The sequence below is a fragment of the Ooceraea biroi genome, chromosome 8 (genome assembly GCF_003672135.1).
Source record: "Ooceraea biroi isolate clonal line C1 chromosome 8, Obir_v5.4, whole genome shotgun sequence".
Lineage (NCBI taxonomy): Eukaryota > Metazoa > Arthropoda > Insecta > Hymenoptera > Formicidae > Ooceraea > Ooceraea biroi.
This window is the reverse complement of record NC_039513.1, coordinates 7,309,219-7,332,435: the sequence shown is the minus strand read 5'-3', so window position 1 is coordinate 7,332,435 and position 23,217 is coordinate 7,309,219. Positions and strand designations below refer to the sequence as shown.

Here is a 23,217-nt window from a genome sequence, read left to right as displayed (position 1 = left end):
CGTGGGTGATGTTTCTTAATAATTTATTAATGGCATAGTACCCATACAACATTTCTTAATATTGACATCATCACAAATAACGTGTAAAGTGAGTGTATACCGCGTACAAAAAAGGCGTAAAATATAAAGTTCAATAAAGTTTTCCTCTTTTTTTTTTTTTCTTTTCATCTCTACAATATCTCCTCTTTATAATTATCGGAATCGAGTCACGTTTAAATCAGATATGTAGGAATTGGTTCCTCTAGTATTGTAAAAAATATGCACGTAGAAGCAATAACATTAATAGTGGATTATGTTGACGGTAACGCGCATCTTGGGGTCCTCGCAATCTCACCGTTCACGCGTGCTAGCTAGTATCTATTACAAAAAGTCGCATAAAAAAGTAGTCACATTTTTATTCTTATTTTTTTAACAAAAAAATTCGCGTTTTGTCAAGTTAAATAACAAGACTGTGTAAAGCAAATCACTAGAAAACGCATCTTCTTTTTAATGTCATGTAACCGTGACTCTTGAAGGAACACGTAACGTGTAATTGAATATCAAGCTACCTTTTCAGATAAGAATTTACTCTCATCCCGGCAATATTATCTAAATGTGGAATCGTGGTAATGTAAAAGATTACGTGGCACACAAGTGCTCCTCGTGACCGTCGCGTGACCGCCGTCGGCTTCCAGCTCGACGTGAGGAGGAAATCTTCTCGCTCACGCAATCCACTATTATTGCATGCGAGACAGTAACCTTCACCGTCGTTACAAGATTCTAAATACGGACAATTTGCTCTACGCGTGCACTTTGATATATCGTCTTGGTCGAACGATTGATGGACCTTTGCAATTTCCGCAATTTCTCCCGTCATTTATCACCAAGATCCGTCACGTTACGATTTGTACCGATTGCGATTCGCGGATAATCGCGGATGATCGCTCTCGCGAGGCGAGTTTTAATTTCGCGAGAGAGAATTCTTTACAACCACAAACTGGTGTTTCCATACTCTAGCATCTAGCTATTTTCAACTACTCTAATCGTCGCGACGCTACGGACGTCATTGTATACATCGTATCGTTACGAGTACAGTATTTGCCGGTTACGATAAAGATAGGTACGAATTTGAATAAACTTCTCAAACAAAGGTAACTTCAGGTTGACAACAATTTGGAAGGAGCGTAAGGACAGTATCTTACATTCTAATACGTTTTAATTAGACCACATAGAAATCGTATATAGTCTTTCTGCCTGTGATAAATAAATAAGAATAAAATAAATATAAACAAAGATATTATCAAAGAAAGTTAAATACCAATACGTATCATTAGAAAAAGATATGCAGAGTCCTCAGAATTAATTATTATTATTAATATTATATTAATAATAATATTAATATTATTATTATTATTATTATTAATATTATATTCATCTTACTCCGCACATAAGCTCATTGTGTAATTCCTGAAAACTCCTTTTTGCTACAGTTTGACGATCTTATGTGGTGTTGTGTGGCATAAACGCATAAATATATGTACACCGTACGATTTTTACGTAACGTAGATGTTCTTAAAATAAGCGGAGTATCAGACAATTATTGCATAAATCGAGTGAGCGAGTGATCTGCGCGGGATGGCCCGAATTCGGTTGCTGAGTTTTTTTGGGATGATCGCGAACAAGAAACACCTCTTTTTAATCTACCGCTACGAGAAACTAAGCTGACTGCCGTCACACCGAAGGTATTCACCGAGAACACTGTTGCCTGATTACCGTGGTGAAACAAAGTTCAAGCGTGCGGTGTTCGATCAATTCGCTCCTCTCATTCGCGCCTCTCGCCATCGATCACTATCCTCAGCCTAAAAGGACAGCCATCCATCCAGCAATTCAACCATCATGTTACCGATCGGCGATTCGCCGTTATCAGCGTTGTGTAAAGCTCACACTTGAGGAATCAAAGCCGCCTGGCGTCCAACGCCTTGTTGAGGTCATTGACTAGCATGCCGAGGATAGATCTGTGCTCGGAATCGTATCGGAACACCGAGTCCAAGAACTTTGGATACGCCAGGAAATCAAACACCTGATCGCAACGTTGCGACGACTTGTCCGTGAGGTGCGGCTTTATTAGTTCTTGCACCAGTGACCGGCAACGCTCCAGCGAACCCGTCAGATACTCCTGGTCGTAACTGTAATCCACCTCGTAAAACGACACGACGGTCATCGCCACCGCTCCCAGAGCTTCCCGGATTTCTTCCAGTTTCTCAGCATCGTTCGGACGGAATTGATGACTACGTTGCACGAGACCAATCTGTAAATTATATTTCGTGATTTTATTGAGACAGGTAATATCAACCTAGTAACGTAAAATCAGTAACGTAGAAAGATATTTTTATAAAAGATTTACACACACACATATTTATTATTATATATTTACTAGGGATAGTTTGTCACTGTTTTCTTAATATTGTAATTTAAATAATAATTAATCGTTGTAAAACACTTACTAATATTAATATTTTGATTGAAAAATATAAATTAAATTCTATAATTAAATTATGAAAAAATTAAGTTATGTAAAATAGTAATGTAAAATTTCTCCTAGTCAGTTCCAAGCTCGTACATCAACGAAATAAAAGATTACACTTTGCGTTTTATGTAAATTACCTTAATAGATAATTTGACAATGTTCTTGAGGACTTTCTCAGGTTCCTTCTTGTCTAATTGCGAATTGCTTTTGGCGACGCTCTCCATCAGCTTGTAAAGATTGTCGAGCAGCGATGTAGTGGCGTCGTCAATGAACAGCGATCGACCAGCGCCAGTAGACACCAGACGGCCCAAAAGCTTCTTCTGGGCACGTAGTCCTAAATCGCGGGTGCGACTTCCGTTTCCGCTACCAGTGGGATACGATCCTCCTCCGCCTCCGCCGCCGCTTCCAATTGTATTTGCCGACTGCATCACTGCAATATTTTCGCACAATGAACGACCAAGCATATAGATATTACACATATTGCCCCACATTCTTTTATTTTACACTACATCTTATCTAGCAATACGACCGTACAATTCCGAGTTTTACTTGTTCGACGTAAAAAAAAGATCATTCAGCGTTTCGAACCTTTAATCCTAATTACTTAGCATTTAACGTTACAAATATCTGCTAAAATTAGCATTTCTCCCAAAATATGATTTCTTTTCTAGCTTAATTTTTAGCTAACATAAAATTAAATTTTCTTCTAAATTTTTATTTAATTTAAACTATTGGGTTAACCAAAAGTCAACTATTAAGAATTAATATTAAAGTTTTGCTTTTGCTAAAACAGATTTACATAAACTTGTTTGTCAGTCTAATATATTTATCTAACATATTTATCTGAATACTATATTAAGTAACACGTAACTTAACTACTAATATATTTATAACATTTATTTTTTATAACATTTATTCAGTGCTAAATATGAATAGTGCGATAAAAAAGCAGGTCGCTTCCTTTTCCCTGAAACTTCAACAGTTTTAATAACGTACGTTCTAACCGAGAGAACAAAAGAATTACGCGTTCGAATCTAGTACAAAGGTAGAAAGTCGACTTAAAGAGACGAAACGATTACAATTTCAAGTCCCTAGAGAATAGCCGCGAAAGCGGCTCTGTGTCTTATCTTGATTGACGCTGCCATGATCTCAACGTGTATGTATCTCTGCACGACGCACTTACCATCAAATCATCGGTAGACCACCGTTTCCTCTGGATCGTGATAGCGGGATGTGAAATTAAATAAAGAAGCGGCGAATTGTGTATGAGTAACAGTCCAACGAACTCAGGCAAACGTAACTAAAATAACCAAGGTTTAAATGACGAATCGACATCACATGCGTTAACACAAATGATGTAGGTTCATGGGAGTGTGCGTGCCACGACGAACGACTTTTCTTCTTCTTTTCTACCTTGATTGCAGTCGGTGACGGACACTAGATGATAGAGCAACCAGCTCTGCAATTCCATGACGGCCGTGCCCCACGCCACCTGCGACAATGTTAAAAAAATGATAAAAATATCCAGAAACATTTATATAAACATATGTAAAATTGAAAAAAAACTTGTATTTTTAATGCAAAAAATTGCATTAAATCCATTAGAGTTTCATTAAAGTTACCATTCTGATTATTCATCTCATAAAAGTTAATACGAATAAAATAAATAAAATAAAACGAATAATAATAACGCAATAAAAGTACTTCCTCTCATTCATATAATTCTAAGTTTATTGACATGAGATAAAGTAAGCATTATTCCCGGAAATATTGTACATTCAGCGAATCATTATTCGGTTCTACGAAGCACAATGGCACCACAAAAGCCAGTCGAGATAAAGTTAATTACGCTTCGTTGCCTGAATTAAAAGGATATGAATTCATTCGAATACGGTCGGAATAAAAGAAATGCGCAATTCGTCAATGAAGAGTTAACACAAAATTGCAACGAAAGATTTCGCGAATATTCTTCTTTTCGTTTTTATTTAGTTGAAAACCGAAAAATATCTCTTACATTTGTCTCGTGTCTCGTAAACATTCTCATAAATGCCACGTACAATGTTTTACAGTGCTATAAACCTTGACATCGATAAAAGCTATTTCAACAAAAGGACAAACTCCAGGAATACAATATTCACCGCATTTTAAATATTTTTGTGTAAAATCTTTAATACATTGCTTTAAAATAGACAAATTTTCTCTTTACAAATATATAAAAGCATTTTTTTTTTAATCTTCGTGCGCTTATTTGCAATTTTATGTTTTTAGATGTAACTCGTAGACTTTTTAAGATTTAGGGTTTACGTTGAAAGAGATCAGCATGATCGCGTGGTCGAGAACCTTTCCCTTGTCTGTACAATTTGTCTTGACGAGTGCGAACGATCCTAAATGCTGGAAATGAAATGTAATGCGAGCCAACGACATCCGTGTCGCACGCTACATTCGCGTATATCCACACACGCCAGGGGCACACGATATAAGGCACTACCTTTGGCAGTTGGATCGATTTGTAAGGAGCGTCAAGGTAAGCCAGAGACTCTCATTCACCTTTGATCACCTATAACGGCCGGGCAAATAGCGGCCAGTTGATTAATAAAACGCAAACATCTCGCATCGATCCGAAACCGGCTTTCCGAAAAATTCGCGCATTACACAACTTATTAATATTGTCAAGTATAATAAAATTTTCTTATATACGTATATATTATAATATATTTTTTATATATTATAAAAATATAATGAGAAAAAAATTTAGATGTTGGAGATTAAAGCTGCAAAAGAGACACAATAATTGATTTTATGAAATAATTTATGAAATAATAAGCTTCATCAAAGACAGAATGCGCTGCGCGCATTTATATTTAATTATTCACACGCGACATTGTTTTGTAACTGAAACTAGAATTGTAACTGAAATGTCATATTTCCAGACAGATATATTTTTTCTTTTTCTTTACGGAAACCGCAATAAAAGTAGAATTATTGAAAATTTTCAATGAAAGGCAAAATTGCTTCGATCTTGGTTTTGTCGAAATTTTCGTTTAGTAACATTAATTTGTGTCCACATTTTATTTGCCAGGTGTACACCTGCGAAACAGTTCTGCTCCCGCGAATTCTGTTGGCGCGCTGTAGAATCGCACGGGTGAGATGCGTGAGAGCGCGTTATGAATGATCGATCGCTGGCCACTTTCGCTCTCTTTCTCCTCTCTGTCAGCCTCTCTATGGTCTCGTCGGTGCTTCACTTAGGCGTTCACGTCGGCGCTTTCGGGCACCTGTGTCGTCGCATGCTCATACAAACAAGCGGTTATCCGATAGTCGATCGTTCATCGGACTGCGCAATTCCTTGCTAGAATATGCGGCGAAGTATCTCGATGTGAAAACATCAACGAGTTGAAAAAAAACCTATCTTTTTCCTTGATCATTTGCGTGTCACACGTTGGCAAATCCGAAAGATAAGTATATGTACGTTAAATTTCTTAAATGTATTATTGGATTGACGGGAAAGTCCATGCCGATCCCCTCTTAGCAAAATTCAAATGCAAAACTCTGCATTAAAAATACTACTCTATATTAATCCTTCGGTAGTCGCAATATTTTTCTCCCACAAATGATCGCACTGTATCTCACAGATATTCTAATTTTCCCTTTATTTTTCTCTGCTTCTTGAAATATTTTTTACTTTTATTAGTACTTGACTAATAGACCAGACACTAAAGTATAAAAAAATATAAAAAATATAAAAGTATAAAAAAATAGTGAAGAAAAAATTGACAAGAATTAGGATGTGAATAATAACTGTATTAGGAAAAAATGAATTGAAGTATTAATATCTTACGTGTATCTATTGGATATTGCGAGTACCGGAGGATTAAGAATTAATATCACAAAGTTTTGCGTCGGAATCCTGTCAAAAAAATGTTACCGGACCTTCCGTAATGCAAAACTTTGTTTCATCTTAATGCAGAGTTTAGCGTTTGAATTTTGCTGAGGAGGTCAGCATGCGGACCTTTCTGGTCAACTCAATATAATGTCTCAGATTTCTTTCTCAGCTGAAAAGAAAAACGACATAGATGATGAAATCTATTTGTCGCATTTTTTTAATATCATTTTTTTATAAGGGATGTATGATTTATTTTAGAATTTTGTAGAAACAATTGCACTCTATATGTTAGAACTTGTGAAAAAAAAACGTTATAATTTTCTCATTTTCTAATCGCTGATGACAATTACGAGCGAAGAAAGTGTCTCTCCACGCACAGGAAGATCCGCTTATTCCGATGTAGACCGATTAACTAATCAGAGTAAACCAGAGTCTCTTTAGAGATCTATTTCTTTCCCGCATGCATGTTTCAAGACCGTCTATCAGGCGGCTTGTCTTCAGAATATTCGATCGGCAGCTATAAATAAGCATACCCTGTATAAGTATACCTCGTATACCTTGCTTGCTTGATTCGATTTACCTTCTCCCTACTACACCAACTTAATTCGAAATGTTCATGAGTCCGTGAGTTTCCTGCAAAACCGGTGATTCCACGATTTTAATCATTAGATGAGAACCGGTTGAATGTGAAGAATTTCGCGACGCGATACGTGCATGATATATTCACGATAATGTACAAATTTGGAAACATTAATTTAAATTAGTTTTTAGCATCAAGTTATAATTAAAATTAGTTTTTGGCATTAAGTTATAATTAAAATTACCAAAGAAAATATATATACACATTCATTTTAATGGAATCGTCTCACCGAGCTCTTTAGCGCTCAAATTTGTATTTCTTTCCTAAAAGATAGCCAGAAGAGACGTGTCATAGACACGTGAAAATAATTTCTACGCCTATTCGCAACGACGGAAACACGACGATGCCGCCGTGAAACGTTTTCCCGTGTCCGCAGCATCGCAAATTGCACTCACCGGAATTGCGATGGTTTCAGAGCGCCAGCAATATCGGCACTCAGCGAACTCGACTGTCGCGAAACAATGTCACCGTAAATTATAGCCGATACGGGCAAACGTAATTATCGGTTCTCTGTACACGCGCGCGCGGATATCGTTGGCGTGCCTCGACACCGTTTCTCTCTTCCTCTTGGCGCAGGGTAGGTTCAACGTTTACGTCAACGCCAGGTTAAGTGATTTAAACGCCGTCGTTATAACGACGACGAGCTACACTCGTTAAGTAAAGAGCGCGAATCTCGCGATGAGAAGAGATAGAGAACGCGGAAACAGAGAGGCTCGTTCGCAAATTATTTCGCTCCCTCGCGACGCAGATATATGAATACAGTACGTAGCAACATCACAGGCATGTATGTATGTACACATATATGTAGAATACAACACATGCATCTTTTTAATCCACTAGCTTCCCACACAGGGGTGCCTGAAACCCCAAGTAAAATAAAGTAATTCATGAATTTTGAATGCAACCTTTTTTCACAAGCGAATATTTTACGACTACTTTCTTTTTCAAATTTTCCTATGCGTAGGCATGTTCTTTGATGTGTGGCGTGTCGATGGGAAACAATGATTTAAAATCAGTTGATTTTTTTCTTACTAGGGCTAATACTAGATTTACGGAACCCGTCAATTTGACTGAGAATTCACGCTTAAAGATTGAGAATTAAGCATTCATATTTAAAGATACGGAAATCAAAATTAATATTTTTTTATCAACGAGAAATCAAAAACGGAAGATCAAAAACCGGAAAATCGAATTTTAACGTATCCGTCAATATGACGGGTTTCAGTAAAATTAGGTACAAGAAATATCCGTAAATTTAGTGCTAACGATCCGGTAAAAACGGCGCGCAACGGTCTACGGCCGTGAGTGCCGCGAACCTGCAAGGTCTCGTCATTTCTAAAATTAGTCGCCAGCATTATCTGCCTAGCATTATCGCGACGACGTGTCGAAGGACGATTAAGAAGAGTAACTAACAATCAACATTTTCCGATGTCCATAAATTTAGGTTGGCCGTTTAAGGAGACACGTCGACTGGCTTTCCCGCAAGAGTGAAACGGATGTGTCCGATAGTGGGGTCGACCACCAGTCGGGGTAACGGACCGTAAGTGTACAATGATCCATAATGACAAAGCTAATCGTTACAAATTCGTTTAATGAGCATTACTTGCACGACGGAGATCCCTTGGAAGTTCCCTCGCAAGCTCTCTTTTTAATCGCCACTCGGAAGAATCCAGGCCACTATCACTTTGCCCCTGATTCACGTGCAACGCGCACCGTGAATCACCGCAATCGTCTACAACGTTCGTCTCTTGCGATCTTACAACGAAATGAACCGTGCGGCAAGTTAATTCGCGCTTAATTTGGCCCTCAAGGTTCCTCCTGCTCGTTGTTCCTTCGCGCTCGAAACTTTCCCACCGGTAGAAATCGATCGGAGAGCCACGGACCGACTGGCTACTGCACTCGTAACATTCGCGGCATGACGAGGAGCATCGAGGGCTGCCAGCAACCCCTCGAGCTGTTCCGGCTTTCTTTTCGCGCCCCAAGATGCAGCTGTCGCAGCGATACCGCCGACAGCTGCGCGACCGGCAGCACGCGTACCCCTCCTCGTTTAAATTGAACATCTTTGCTCGGGACAACCGCCACCTGCCCCCGGACTCCGACGTATACGCACTCGTACGCACATGCGAACGCTCGCACGTACGTACGTACGGTATACGAGATAGTACAGGCATAGACGTAGCACGTGGTCCGCGAGTTCTATGGACTCGCTGGACGAGTTAGGAGATGAATTATGCCCGCCACGCAAAAGAGCACGCCGATCTGTCAAAGACAAGTTCGCGAGATCGTTGCACTTGGCCGGAACGAAATGCACGACTACTGTTGGGTCTATCCAGGTATTCACGTTGAGACAATATATTAACAACGAATCATCTTGCTTTTGCTAATTATATGACTTACGCGATGCGAAAAAATTTTGTAGCGAGATCAGAAATAATTGTATTCTGTTGATAAAGAATATGGAGATAATTATATGACTCACGCAATGTGAAACAATTTTGTAGCGAGATCAGAAATAATTGTATTCTGTTGATGAAGAATATGGAGATAATTATATGACTCACGCGATGCGGAAAAATTTTGTAGCGAGATCAGAAATAATTGTATTCTGTTGATGAAGAATATAGAGAGCTAGTATGCCAAGAGATTATTTTCCATTCGAGTTCCTCTGAAACGTACACTCTGCGATTTTCTTGGCTGCGAAACAAAATAAAAATCGTATACAATGAATCAAAACATGTAGTACATGCTTTGACGATTGACAACGATGCCAGAATATTCATGTAGCTTCATTTATTTATCATAATCTGTTATATTTTAATATAACTATATCTAATATGTGTATAGTTAATATAATTATTGTTGCTGAGGGCACGCCTCGTTTCCTGGCGCAAGAGATCTCTCGGGAAGAAGAGAAATTGCACGCGCTATAAATATCGGGTTATTTGCGATATGCATCTCGTGTACGAAGGAATGTGCATGTGGTCGCACGTGCGAGAATACGGATTTACAGAAAAAGAGAAAGGGAGAAAGGAAATTTCGAATAAGAAGCGCATCCGCGAAATATGACGTCGACGAATCATTACGTCCGAAAAAGGCAGACGCGACATGTTATTTCCTGCCATGAGCCCAGCGAGTCTCTTTCGGCCATGTGAGAATTATAAACGACCTCGCAGGAAATTACGACCGTAAAGGACACGTGTGTTGTGCTAAAGTGTGTACAAATTTATTCAGTCCTCTATATCTCGGAATATTCTGCTCATCTCTGGAGAGACGATAAAATGGTAAAAGCTCGAAATTGCTACTTTTTGATAACTATTACAGCGTATATTAATCAACTTTTTTAAATTTCTCGAGGAAATTGTGGCTACAAAAATTATTGCAATAATATTTATAAGTTGTTTTAAAAGATATATTTAAAAGCTACTTTACTCAATTAATAATCATTCAAATTTGAGAAGTGAGTATCTCTGTGCTAATTGATACCTGCAAGTCGATTAACAAACGAACAGTGACAAGCAATTGCACATATTCATGTTTAATGTATACAAATTACAGTAGAACGCATAGGATTGGAATAACTTAGCTTAATTCAATTTAGAAACTCGCTATTCAACTTTAATAGAATTATTATTAATTAAATGTGCACACACGCGCACGCAAGAAATATAATAGCTATTAGTACACTTGGAAAATATTATGCTATATTTCTATTATTTTCTCTTTCTATCTCTTCCTCTCTCATATGAAAGTACTGGTCAAGGCTACCGATAATACTAATTGAAAAATATACGCGTGCTTGGATAATAAAAAATAAAGATTTATAAAATTATGTTGCTGCGGCAAAGTCGCAATAATAAATAGAAAAATTAATATAACAGTTATCATCGCTCTCCTACGAGAATTACGTCACCCACACATACTTTTGTGTACGTAACTGTATAACTGTATATGCTGCACTATATTGCACATGTATTTTAGTATATTTTACAAATCTCGTAAATGTTTCACGGACGCGTAATTACTCGATAGTTTGAAACTAAACCATAATATTAAAACTTAACGGTTCTGAGAATTTCCGAGAGAAATAACAACTCTTACGATGAAAAATAAATTAATCAATCATCATCAAGTCAAGAATTCAATTTAATTTGTTTTATTGTCAAAAAGGCTATAGAAAACGAGATAAAAACATTCACAAACGTATCTCGCATTAAATGCTTTAAATAATGTAATCATCATAATCATGATTATTTGTAAGCCGCGTAAGTCGCTCACGAATAAATTGCATTTATCATCATTTTTTGTCCTTGTTCTTTCAGCGTTTATCCTATGAAAAATATATAAGCCGACTAAATATACGCGGAAGACATGAATTTCCTCAGGCAAGAGCCACAAGAGTCGTCGCATCAGGCCGGTTTCGCGCGGACTTGCACGCTTCAAGGAGTCGACGGTTAATACAGCCGTTTACTCGCTCGCGACTCGCAGGGAAATGTAATAGTCGCACGTAGCACGTGTGTACGTTGCCGTGGAATTATGAAAAACCGGTGCATCGCGTTCTTCTGCGCCGTAATTGGAAGCGAGCGCGGGCAATGCGCTTAACAACAACCTCATTCATCGCGCGGTTACTCGTTAGCTTCTTCTATTTACGGCGCACTCGTGCGGACGTAACCGCGTGCGCGATTGCACACGCTCGAAAAACATTTGCTCTATGCTCATACGCGTTACCAAACTGCAGCAAGCAAACTGACGCTTACAACAGATCCTGTTAATTTCAACACAATATCCAATCTCTCTCTCTCTCTCTCTCTCTCTAGTACTTTCGAAATAAATTCATGACGAAATTCATCGATTTGTGTAGATGCATAAAGATGTATAAATTATAAATGGTTAGTTATTATAATTTAATTTCATTATTACATATCGATTACTTTTTCAATCAATTATAGGCAGCGCACGCGCTTACTTATTATTATTATTAAAGTACTAAAAAGTATAATAAAAATATTTATTACAATATTTAATACAATTTGGAGATAACAGTATGATTTTTCGAATGAATTTTAAAGTATGCATGTACTTTTTTATATTTTATTATGCGCATTTTATAGAATAGATGATACAGATAAAACACTTTACGCATTCCATGCTCTCAATATTTTACTGATATTGTGCACCGTGTTTACTGATACGTATCCGTATCAATAAACTTCATGCACCGTGTGGATGAATTTCACTCTGTAACAATCGATCATCATCGATTTTGTTCGTAAAATCATCAGTTTTCAGGCGGTTGGCTTTAAACATAAATTATTCGCTTATTTCGATATATCGACTGTATGTACATATTGATTTGTTTTAAAAAACTATCGAGCAATATTATATTTTAGAAACAATCATACATGACTGTTTGATTATTATTATTATTATTATTGAATAATTATTTAAATATTAATTACTTAAAGTGTCGAAATTATAATTAAAAATAGAATATCTTGTTAATCAAAAATAAAAAAGTGATTCTGTTCTTTTTCTTTTAAAACAAAATCAAGTAAACCCTTTCATTAATTAATTAGACAAACACATTAAAAATTAATAATTTTTATTACTATTTAATGCAATTCAATGTTAAAATTAAGTCACATTTCAGTTTAAGTAACTATAGATGAATAATTTGAATAATTCCATGTATAATACAGAATAATACATGAAAAAGGAATAAAATCGACTGGCTACAATCAGAAGTTAGGATCGATTTTCTCGGACGCGGTCAGCACTAATTATAGTTAATTAAATACTATTTTTTCTCTCTATTATGTTATAATTACAATTATAATAATTAGAAGTGAATACATGCATTCAAACATATGTTGCGCTGATAATTCCGTCATTAATGATATAATGATATAATAATATAATAAACACAGGTTTAGCAACTTTTAGTGAATTTTGATAAAATGACTCTTCTGTTTCTAATTCTACCTGTCAAAAATCTCAAAGTTGAGTTAAGTTGGGGAAACTAAATTAAGTTAACTAAATCGATATTTCGATGAGATGTTAGTCCCAATTGAAAAATCTTAAGTTTAGCCGTTGAAAGCGCCGCGTTCTAAATGATACAATATTAAATTGCAACGAACAAACGAGGCAATTAAGACGATTTTTCGTGTCGTTGCAAAACGCTTCTTTTCCGTAGCGCGAATTGCCCACTCATGAGTTTCCGCAATTTAATCTCTTGTTCGATCGCTACGTTCTCGCGATAATGGCTCCGGTAAATTCACTTTAATCGAGATCTATTTTAAGATTGTCAGGAAGAGTACGTTTGATGCATTTTTTTACAATACATCACTTTTGTAAAATCTGATTTAACTTGGTTTCAAACATAGATACGACCGATTTATCGGCGAATGTTTGCGCTGTATCATCGCACCGACAATCATTTACCAATTTATAATCAAATATATGTTGACTTATAATTCATTTAATTAATCGGCACACAAACGTTTGCATCAAAATTTTCCTGTATCGATTAAAAGTTTTAAATTTAGTAAATGGATAACAGAAATGAAATGAATTGCGATATTTATATTTATATTTAATTTATAATTGAAGTCCTCAAGAACAATTAGTGTGTGAAAGCCTGTTAATTGCAATGCGATATATTTCTACTTGCGCAATTTTTAAGCGTGCCTTTTTTCGTGCAATAATGAAAAAATTGCATAATTTTTATATCACTATATATTATTTTTTACTGATAATTTACTTATCTCCTGGTGATGATTCATGAAGCTGTTAATCATGAATCGTCATTTTATCATTGTATTATTACAAAATAAACGTATTTTCCTATATTCTAAGAAAATTATATAGTTATTATATTTATAGTTAATGTGACTTTTTTATAATAACGTAACAACTGATATATTTTATCAATTAGGTCCTTTTTTTCTAATTCATTTAAAAAAAGTACGGCTTAAGTAATTCTCCTAAGCATCAGGGAGATGATCCGCGGAAATTCAACGCGATGAATAGGGAAACTTTTCAGATTCATTTAATTCAGATTCAGATACTAAAGCTCTAGCAGAAGCATGCGTCAATCTTATTGTTAGTAATAAAGATAAATTTCTTTATAAAATTATTATTCAGAAAGCCTGTAAATGGTAATCTCTCTTTTTGTTGTCAAATTTACTATCTTCTCTTCTCCAGTTTCGTTATTTCCTTTGATTTTCTTTTCTTGATTTGGGTTTCTTTCCTCAATTTTTTATTGACATGTTTACAAGAATAAATGTATATTTGCTGAACATAGCGAATGTGTCCTAGAGATCCTCTTCTCATTATTAACAAATTGACTCCGAAATGGGCGGCAAGTGAATCATGTCAAGAGGATAGTCCTCGACTACACAAATGCAGTCGATTCTCGGATCTCAAAGCGCATATGTTCAGCAAATATACATTTATTCTTGCAAACATGTTACGTAAAAAATTGAGAAAATAGTACATAAAATTACGCGCGCGCGCGCAAGCGAATTTCAATTTCATGACCGATCGTGCCGCGCCACCGTCTGTTGAAAAAGATCGCACTGCTATATGTAATTCATCAAGATAGAGCGCAAATAACTGGCAAGCTAGGAAGAGCTCGCGTAACTTCCCGGGAAATAGCGCGCGAACGATCGCACGCGTCGATCGATTTGAATTTTGACATGCACACTAACCTCTGCTAATGTTGTGGGCCGCGGGAGCGCGACCCGACAGCGAAGGACGAAGTCTCACTACGAACAACTACGCGTGTAATCGCGTTTCTCCGTTCTAGTCCCGATTGTTGTTCTCCAATTGTAACGAAGCGCTTCCGAATTACACTGACTCGCAACTGACGACGACGTGAAGAAATGTATAGGGCACCTCAGTGACTGACACACTTCACGAGCAGCGGAATTACTGCGTCAGGTTGTCGCGACACTCTCCGACGAAACGTCTGCCACGGTGCACCGCCGACCAACGTTTGAGACATCACTGCGACCTGCGTTGCGATATGTACGAGCCCACCCCGGTTACCATGGCACTGATTCTCGACGCGCGATTGGCGGAGGAATACCGGGGGCGGTGCCAACGTGACACATGCAAGAGGTGCACAACTTCACGCTGCTTCATCTCACGGCTCACAGTGCTCACACTGAGCCGTGAGAGAGGTAAGTATATTGTGTTTTTGTATTCTAAATTAAATTAACAAAAGAATAATAAAGTGTTGAAAAATTAATATGTAATTAACCAATTCAGACGGAAGATCATAGACGGAATTATATGGTTATAAAATAGTAGAATGTCGCATTATAAAAGGTTGAACTGAACGGAAATTTCTCCCGTACATTGATGAATAAATAGTTTTATCTGAATATGAAAAATGAATTTTACTATTTAAAGCAGATGTTATTTTATTTTCCATAACTTGTTGCTTCCATGATAAACGTCGAAACATATATTAATTTTGCTTAAAATCTAAAAAACGGAAAGAACTTTCCATTGTTACCCAATATTGTTATAAATTTTTAACAATTAAATCATTAACTTATTAATGACAACTTTAATATTCAAAAGAAGAAAATAGAGATTAAAAGACAATAGTCTAAATTATTTTTATTAATATTCTTCTAGCTAGTAAATTTTCTACTAGTAATATCCATATTTTAATGTGTATGCTATACATACGTAACAAGCACATCCTTCAACATAGTCTCAAATCATGTAAAAGAAAACATCATTACAACATACGTATGTCGTGTGATTATTGTAGTAATATTAATTGACATCTTTAGAATGAGATTTCCAGCACAGAGAATATACTAAAATACAAACAGGAGTTACGAGCGAATGCAAAAGTGTTGGATCTGATACATTTAACTCTGTGCATTTGATATGATATCTCTCTTATCTTCATAAACCCTTATAAACCAGAATCATTCACTCCGCCACTTTTTATGAATCTGTTGTAAGTGTTCGTAAGCTCGTTGAGAGATATTGAGCTCTGGATTTATCGTACATAGACCGGGTTGTCCCAAGAGACTCAAACCGCACAGACCTGTCGGAAAAAATCATATTTTGTCCATATGCGCCGTTATACGCAAAATAATTTATAATTTATTAAAAACATTTATGAAATAATTTCTCGTAAGGCAGCAGATATGCAAAATTATTTGTTATTTTTATTTTCAAACAAGCATTCAACTGCACGTAATTTATTTATTTTATACCTACCTAAGTATGTATGCAAAGGATCAGGTCGAGTGTTTTCGAACTTTGCCAAACCTCCAACAATCGTATCTTGGGTGTTAAGAATAAATGCTTTATTCTGTTCAGCGTCTGAGAAATCGAAGAACTCGAGCAGTTCAAGCGTAGCACCAACCCAGAAGCTGTAACACGTATCGGATGGTTTCCCTGGTCTCCCATGAAATCCACCATCTTGTCTCATAAGGCACCAACGCCTCAGTCGAGCCAAACGATTCCATGTCAGCACGTCGAACACATTGACGTGCTTCTTCATTAGAAACAAGCTTGCCACGGCGCAGAAAGTGGATCCTCCATGTGACTCGAGACCAGGTCCTTGTCCAATACCACCGTCGTATGACTGTAATTATTATGAACCAATCATTACAATCAAATCTGAGGAGCAAAAATAACTTTCTGCATATGATAATAAACTTGAAACAAATAAATGCTTACAATGCTTCGTAAAATATAATCAATAGCCTTTGGAATATCGACTCCCGACCAGTCGTCCAATATAGCGGAGACGCAACAGGCACAGTAAACGAATCTCATATCACTCTCGCATCCTGTCACCATGGCTGTGAAAGAGCCATCCGGGTTTTGGCACGAGCACACTCCTTCGATGATAGATTTCCTGTCGACTCGGCTCAAGTCATCGCCGAGGATCAGTAGGGTGACCAGGCCAGTATAGGTCATTGCCAAATGACCACACTGATACTCTGGCATGTCCTTTGGTATGGTCGTGGAGATTTGGAAACCGGAACGCGAGCCCGCTCCCACAACCTGCAGACGGTAGATCCAATCGATAGCCTCGGACTTACCCTTCTCCCCGAGCTCGTCCAACGAGTTCAACAAATCTAGACCAGACAACGCGAAGTACGCTATCATCAGCCTGGTGGAATCGAATTCCGCCAGATCGCTAGGCATGATCTTTAGTAAGCCTCGAAAGTACTTGGCGTGCTTCTCCTTCGCTAGTTGCGGCAACATGATTATCTATCGTGTAACCTCGACGATGATAACTCGATTATAACAAACAAGAGTGTCACTTAAATCGATGTGACATGTATCTCGGTTTACACTTTAAAAAAAGACTCGTACTTGTGGGATCGTTGTGCAAAAACGTAACATGTAACAATTTTCATATATACAATATTAATCAGTTACTCTCCACCCTTTCCTCTCATGCCGGCTTGTCAAAATTGTACAAATCGCGCCGACGCTTCGTCGATTCTCGTGTCGGAGTGATACATTCTGTATACGCTCTCTTTTACACGGAGTCCAATTAATAATTAAAATTGTGCGTAACGATTTTTCTTTTGCTCTCGCCGCTGTCACTTCGGCATTTAGAGGTTACGTTCGCTGGCTCGCTCACATCTGATGACTAATATCGGAGCGAATGTCGGAGCGCAGCCTTTGAATACCGACCTAAAAGTGCTCTATTTCGCGCATGCGCATGCAAATAAAAAGTACAAGCCTACATGTTTATATATCTACATATGACCGCATACGTAAGCAAAGTGAGACGTGGGAAAAATATAAAAGTAAGTTATGCATGTAATAATAAAATGTATATTAAAATATAACTATTTTTTTAATGCAAAGGCTGGGTGAAAGGCGAAAGGTTTTTTTATGCAGAAAAGGTTATATAGTACAAAAAATTAACAAAAAACATTTTATTAAATGTTAATAACCTAAAATATGTATAATCAAATGTTAAAAGGGAAACTAACAAAATTGCAACACACAAAAATATAGAAAGTTAAAATGCCGACAAAGTGCGTGATAAACGAGTGCCAAAGCATGCAAACGAAAAACTGTGGAATTTCTTTCTTCAGGTGAGCATGCTGAAATACATGTAACCTTTTACAATAGTAGAATCACACATAACATACATAAAAATAAAACATTTGAAAATATATTTCAGATTCCCATTAGATGACAAACTTTTATCAGAAAAATGGATCACAGCTATTCATAAAACACAATCCTCTATAACTGCATATAGCAGAATTTGTGAACGGCATTTCAAGAAAGAATTTCTTTCTGAAGGACAGGACAGAAAAAGATTGAAAATAAATGCAGTACCAACAGAATTTTTAACACTACGAGTAGATCCGTTGCAGGAGCAAAATAAAAGATTAAGAATAAATGCAGCGCCAACAGAGCCTTTAACAGTACAAGTAGATCCGTTGCAGGGGCAAAACAAAAGAGTAAAAATAAATGCAGTGCCAACGAAATTCTTAGCACTACGAGTAGACCCATTGCAAGAGCAAAATAAAAGAGTCAAAATAAATACAGTACCGACAAAACTTTTAGCGCTACGAGTAGACCCGTTGCAAGAGCAAAACAAGAGATTAAAAATAAATGTAGTACCAACAAAACTTTTAGCTCTACGAGTAGATCCATTGCAAGAGCAAAATGGTTTAATAAATCTACGTAAGTATGCATCAAGTTATGATAGAAGAATTACTTGTTATTGATACAAAAAATTCCTACATATTTGTAAATTTGCAATTTTGAAATAATGGATAATAATAGATGGACAAGTGAAGACTGGCTGCAAAGAAGGTATGCGTGTTCAGCGTGCACATATATTTCTTACAAATACATTTTTGCAATAAAAATATTAACGAAGTACCTATTTCGACAGAAATAGTAGCAAAAAGAGATGTAATTTCCAACATTTGCAACAGAAATGCACACATTGTACCTATTTCCGTAAAAGGTATGTATTTAGTACGCATGTACGCCTATAATTTCGGTATAGGAAATTCTAATACATTTGTTTATGTAGAGATTGTGCGAACGAATAAATGTATTCCTACAAACGAGCCAAATCCAGGATTACAGATCGTGCGAACGAATAAATGTCTTCCTACAAATGAACCAAATCTAGAATTACAAATTAAAACTCTTAAAGCAGATAATGAACGCTTGAGGGCTCTTGTGCAATCATTGAAAGACGATCACACAAGACAATTAGAAAATCAGGCGGAAATGTTTCGGCATTTGTTGCGGGAGCAAAAGGAAGTTATGAAAAATAAATTAACATCTGCCTTAAATAAAGTAAAATTACTGAAACGACAAAGAAAAAGATTAGATGTGAAAATAACCGATTTAAAGAAAGCCAAAGACAAGAAAATAATTACGAAAAGCATCTCATGATATTTTGTAGTAAGGCTTGAAGCCACATATTTAAACATATTTTATTATTAATCATTTATAATTGTTCAAAGTGAAATAAATATTTTAACCGAAATAATAACTTGTCTCTTTGTTAATTTCTTAAATATATTTTTGTCATCCTGTCCAATACTATCAATTTTCAATATTTTACCTTGTCATTAAATTTGTTTTATATTTAATTTCATAAATAGATCTTTCAACTTTTAACCTGCGATTCTCGCTGTAGTCCAGTTAGCACTTTCAACATACCCAATGCTATGTAAAAGAGATTGGTTTGCAGAGTACTTTACAATATATGATAGAATAATTATATAAATTTGTGCAGACAATACAATGAAGGATTAGAACACACAAAATAAACTTAAATATATTTAAAATTTTCTATACATAAAATTTTCTATACACACGCACATGTATATACACATATGTATACAATGACATAAACTATACATCGGTACCGTCTCTCTATATACCATAAAAAAATAGGAAAAGAAAAAATGAATATAATTATTAATTATAAACTTTTATATATATATATATATATATATATATATATATTACACAGTTTAGCACATTGCAACAGCAGGCAGATAAACTATAGATCTCTAGTAGCAACACATTTATCGAGGACAATGCTCAATATCTCTTTCCCTGTTTGCATGTTAATAATTAAGATTGCTGCACGATCTGATGACAAGATCGCGATAGCAATATTGAACCAATGGAACGAATTCTATATCATTTTACAATGTGACGCATACGCGTTGCAAATATTCACTATAGCCCGAAAAAATAAATATCTAATTGATGTCACATCGATAAGAACTGCTAATTATCATTTCTGACGAGTAATTCGCCGCGTAGAATTTTTTCAAGCAATAAATAAATAATAACCGTACGATTACGAGTATGTCAGGTAACGATTAGTCATTAATTTCCTAAAGGAATCGAACTGTTATGGCAGCAAATCGGGAGGTAGGTTGCACGGTAGCGTGACGCCAAATCTGGTTATCATGTACGATGCGACCTTGCATCCCAATTCTAAGCAATTCTTCGGGTCCCAATGTGCCAGAACGCCAGCGAGAAAACCAGCCACTAGAGCATCCCCGGCGCCTGTTGTGTCTACGATAGGTGCCTTTGGTGAAATCGGTGGTATCTGCGTGAAATAAACGTAAAAAGAATTTATTCCTTTATTCTTATAAATATAAAAAAAATATATATACTTAGGTTTTTTATATGTATATTATTTATCATCTTGGTTGTATATATTTTGTTTTTATATAAATAATATAAATGATATAAATAAATAGTTACTAATTACTATTTAGTTGTACAACATGTTTACTTGAATTTACATGATTTTTATATTTTATGAAACAAACCTGAATCGATTGTCCTTTGCCCCATACAATGATCGCCGGTGCAGATCCTCCGCGTGTCATGACGAATATGCCATCATCAGCGAGCCAATCTTTGCAGCTAGCGCTAGAAATGTCCACCGTTATTCTCTTCAAGCTATTTAGCAAGAAAGGTATGTCAGTAACGTCGTCGTATTTCACATTCAATGCCTGTGCCAGAGCAATCATTTCCCTCGCATTCCCGAATACGATCTTGGCGTAACCGACCATTTCGCAAATAGCTGCATGATGATTCTTTACAAATTAGACAGAATGGAATAATGCATTCATTATTCAAGTTTACAATGTTAAAACAAAGATTGCATAAGATGTTCTTGTCTAGCATATCTACTATCTATTTACAATAGCTATCAATAAATAATAAATTTTATGGGTTATACCTGATATATATTAATAATAATATATTAATATATTATTATCACTGAAATAATGATATATTTTATGGTTTATACCTGAAATATATATAGACCACTAAGGTTGAACGCTATTATGATATTTGTCTCCTGCGCCCGCTTAACCAATTCCTTAGCCACGTCCAAACTATGCGTTATGAAATATCCTTCAATGTAAATTACTTTCACGTTGTCCAATCGTAAATTCGCCTTCTTCAGGTCGTCCAATGTATATACATTAGCTGCACCAAGATTCGCAACCAAACTACGGGAAGTATCGTGTACGAGCGAAACGCATAATCCAGTAGGCAGAGTTGGATGTATGGCGTACCTAACAGAATATTCAAAAGTAAAATTTATAGCATTATTGCCGTGAAAAAAAATATTACTTCATTCTTTGGTGAGTGAGTTACGTGGTGTAACTACAAACCTTACATCCACCCCAGAAATTCGAACTAATTTTTCTAAGATCGAACCATTTTGATCGTTTCCGAGGCCACCGTGAAAAATACCAATTTGAGACTCATGGGTATCATCACAGAGCCATTGTAAGATCCTCATTGTATTCTGCGCGGATCCTCCGGGGCACATATTTTGCTCACTCCTACAAAACAGGAAAATTTTTATTATGTGTGATGGTGTAATCTAATTTAAATCATAATTTATTTCTTTTTGTTCGCAAGCAATTTACTTAATAAAAATAAAAACTTATGAAACACAAATTTCATATTTATAAATTAAATAAATAAAAAATTTAAATAAAAACAGAATATATATATATAGAGCACAAACATAAATATATTCTAATAAATATATTCATTAACTCTGATGGTAAATCTGCAGTTAACTCCTGCATCTTCTCCTCGCACAGTTCTGTTTCACCATCCGTCTTAAGATTGTACTTCTTAAACAGGTCGTCATTTTCCAGCATCACAAAGATATCCAGTAAAGGGTTGCCGAAGGCTATAATAGCTGGAAAGTCCAATCGAGCGATCGTCTTCTGCAGTGAAATCTTCTCTACCATTTTTCGTATTGAGGAGCGAGGTCTGAACATTAGCTTCGTGTAAGCATGTGAATAAATAAGGAGATTAACAACGAATTCTAAATTAAAATATACTTAATATAAACATATCTCTTGACCTTAGATTACTTACAAGATAAATAAAATTTCTGCAATCATTATAACATCCGCGCAAGGATAATTACAGAGCTACAAGTCGTAACATTCACACGAAAGGAATTACACGGCTACATAAAACTTGCAAGACTAAAGTATTACGACGGAAAATGTACGTGACATTGTCAACTAATTAAACAATACGAAGGTATGAATAGAGACTGCAAACTTCGAGACAAGCGAACAGAAAATCGCTTTATCTAAAACTTTTTCTCCATCATGATCGGCAAAACGAATCGCCCAACTTAATCAAACACTTCGACGTCCTTTCATTCACTTTCGAAGCTACATCGTGTTCTATCTGCTTCAATCCACTTTATCGCGTCACTGTCACATCTCCAGTCTCTCTCTTCGATCATAACCTATAAATTATTTTCCACACAAAACTGCGATAGTCAATGAATACGTGCATTTGAGAAAGGATTCAGACACGAAGTAATAGTAAGGAGACCTAACTCCCTAGATCCGAAGTGGCAGCGAAAAATGTTCCGCATGTGGCCAGGTTCGCCGAATGGAATAAAGCCTATACACAATGCAAAGGAACAGGCACAGGAACAGGGAATAACTAATCGCGTTACACGATTTGAGTACGGATGACCAAATCGAGCAACGCGATTGGCTATTCCCTGTTCCTTTGCATTGTGTAATAGGGTGCGTTCGTTTATGCAGTGGCTGCCGCAGATGTTCATTTACTCTGCCTGCGAAAGCGACTGCAGCGCAGTTTGTCATTCGTTTATGCAAAGATATATCCCATCTGCGCAGC

General features: G+C 36.3%; 4 protein-coding genes and 1 long non-coding RNA gene across 7 annotated transcripts; 2 read left to right on the top strand and 3 right to left on the bottom strand.

Annotated features, from left to right (window-relative positions):
* Positions 1 to 7: 7 nt before the first annotated feature.
* On the bottom strand, positions 8 to 15,333 carry LOC105287829 (tumor necrosis factor alpha-induced protein 8-like protein). 2 transcript variants are annotated; one of them, XM_020034422.2, is made up of 4 exons: positions 14,733 to 15,333; positions 3,690 to 3,998; positions 2,644 to 2,936; positions 8 to 2,287 (listed from the first exon to the last, which is right to left on the bottom strand). In XM_020034422.2, the coding sequence occupies exons 3-4, from the start codon at positions 2,932 to 2,934 to the stop codon at positions 1,934 to 1,936; spliced, it is 645 nt and encodes a 214-aa protein (XP_019889981.1). In that variant the 5' UTR covers positions 2,935 to 2,936; positions 3,690 to 3,998; positions 14,733 to 15,333; the 3' UTR covers positions 8 to 1,933. The 2 variants fall into 2 exon arrangements, with proteins under 2 accessions (XP_019889981.1, XP_011351938.1); XM_011353636.3 differs by having other exon boundaries at positions 3,920 to 3,998.
* On the top strand, positions 4,028 to 11,321 carry LOC109611558. Its single transcript, XR_002193980.2, has 2 exons — positions 4,028 to 5,968; positions 8,471 to 11,321. It is a non-coding gene; the product is annotated as an uncharacterized LOC109611558 (long non-coding RNA).
* Positions 15,334 to 15,619: 286 nt separating the features above from the next.
* Positions 15,620 to 17,649, bottom strand: LOC105287827 (geranylgeranyl transferase type-1 subunit beta). The gene is made up of 3 exons (XM_011353635.3): positions 16,735 to 17,649; positions 16,270 to 16,639; positions 15,620 to 16,093 (listed from the first exon to the last, which is right to left on the bottom strand). Exons 1-3 carry the CDS (start codon positions 17,266 to 17,268, stop codon positions 15,972 to 15,974), a joined length of 1,026 nt encoding a protein of 341 aa, XP_011351937.1. The 5' UTR covers positions 17,269 to 17,649; the 3' UTR covers positions 15,620 to 15,971.
* Positions 17,650 to 17,727: 78 nt separating this feature from the next.
* LOC105287826 lies at positions 17,728 to 19,541 on the top strand. Of its 2 annotated transcripts, none has more exons than XM_011353632.3 (5): positions 17,728 to 17,822; positions 17,884 to 18,116; positions 18,206 to 18,717; positions 18,820 to 18,849; positions 18,932 to 19,541. In XM_011353632.3, the coding sequence occupies exons 2-5, from the start codon at positions 18,046 to 18,048 to the stop codon at positions 19,444 to 19,446; spliced, it is 1,128 nt and encodes a 375-aa protein (XP_011351934.2). In that variant the 5' UTR covers positions 17,728 to 17,822; positions 17,884 to 18,045; the 3' UTR covers positions 19,447 to 19,541. The 2 variants fall into 2 exon arrangements, with proteins under 2 accessions (XP_011351934.2, XP_011351936.2); XM_011353634.3 differs by having other exon boundaries at positions 17,817 to 18,116; positions 18,932 to 19,006; positions 19,076 to 19,541.
* A 667-nt stretch (positions 19,542 to 20,208) lies between these two features.
* On the bottom strand, positions 20,209 to 22,842 carry LOC105287831 (adenosine kinase). The gene is made up of 6 exons (XM_011353637.3): positions 22,432 to 22,842; positions 22,102 to 22,334; positions 21,708 to 21,881; positions 21,338 to 21,608; positions 20,850 to 21,119; positions 20,209 to 20,623 (listed from the first exon to the last, which is right to left on the bottom strand). Exons 2-6 carry the CDS (start codon positions 22,329 to 22,331, stop codon positions 20,423 to 20,425), a joined length of 1,146 nt encoding a protein of 381 aa, XP_011351939.1. The 5' UTR covers positions 22,332 to 22,334; positions 22,432 to 22,842; the 3' UTR covers positions 20,209 to 20,422.
* Between the last annotated feature and the right edge of the window lie 375 nt (positions 22,843 to 23,217).

Excerpts from the sequence above, each read along its gene's own strand:
- LOC105287829 (XM_011353636.3), bottom strand. The coding sequence starts at position 3,977 with ATGGAATTGCAGAGCTGGTTGCTCTATCATCTAGTGTCCGTCACCGAC. Across the intron at positions 2,937-3,919 it reads CGTCACCGACTGCAATCAAG|TGATGCAGTCGGCAAATACA; the intron begins GTAGAAAAGAAG and ends AAAATATTGCAG. Across the intron at positions 2,288-2,643 it reads TTGTCAAATTATCTATTAAG|ATTGGTCTCGTGCAACGTAG; the intron begins GTAATTTACATA and ends TATAATTTACAG.
- LOC105287827 (XM_011353635.3), bottom strand. The coding sequence starts at position 17,268 with ATGTTGCCGCAACTAGCGAAGGAGAAGCACGCCAAGTACTTTCGAGGC. Across the intron at positions 16,640-16,734 it reads ATTATATTTTACGAAGCATT|TCATACGACGGTGGTATTGG; the intron begins GTAAGCATTTAT and ends TAATAATTACAG. Across the intron at positions 16,094-16,269 it reads TCCTTTGCATACATACTTAG|GTCTGTGCGGTTTGAGTCTC; the intron begins GTAGGTATAAAA and ends TTTTTCCGACAG.
- LOC105287826 (XM_011353632.3), top strand. The coding sequence starts at position 18,046 with ATGCCGACAAAGTGCGTGATAAACGAGTGCCAAAGCATGCAAACGAAA. Across the intron at positions 18,117-18,205 it reads TGTGGAATTTCTTTCTTCAG|ATTCCCATTAGATGACAAAC; the intron begins GTGAGCATGCTG and ends AATATATTTCAG. Across the intron at positions 18,850-18,931 it reads GAAGACTGGCTGCAAAGAAG|AAATAGTAGCAAAAAGAGAT; the intron begins GTATGCGTGTTC and ends CTATTTCGACAG.
- LOC105287831 (XM_011353637.3), bottom strand. The coding sequence starts at position 22,331 with ATGTTCAGACCTCGCTCCTCAATACGAAAAATGGTAGAGAAGATTTCA. Across the intron at positions 21,882-22,101 it reads ACTGCAGATTTACCATCAGA|GAGTGAGCAAAATATGTGCC; the intron begins GTTAATGAATAT and ends CCTGTTTTGTAG. Across the intron at positions 21,609-21,707 it reads ATTTCTGGGGTGGATGTAAG|GTACGCCATACATCCAACTC; the intron begins GTTTGTAGTTAC and ends ATATTCTGTTAG.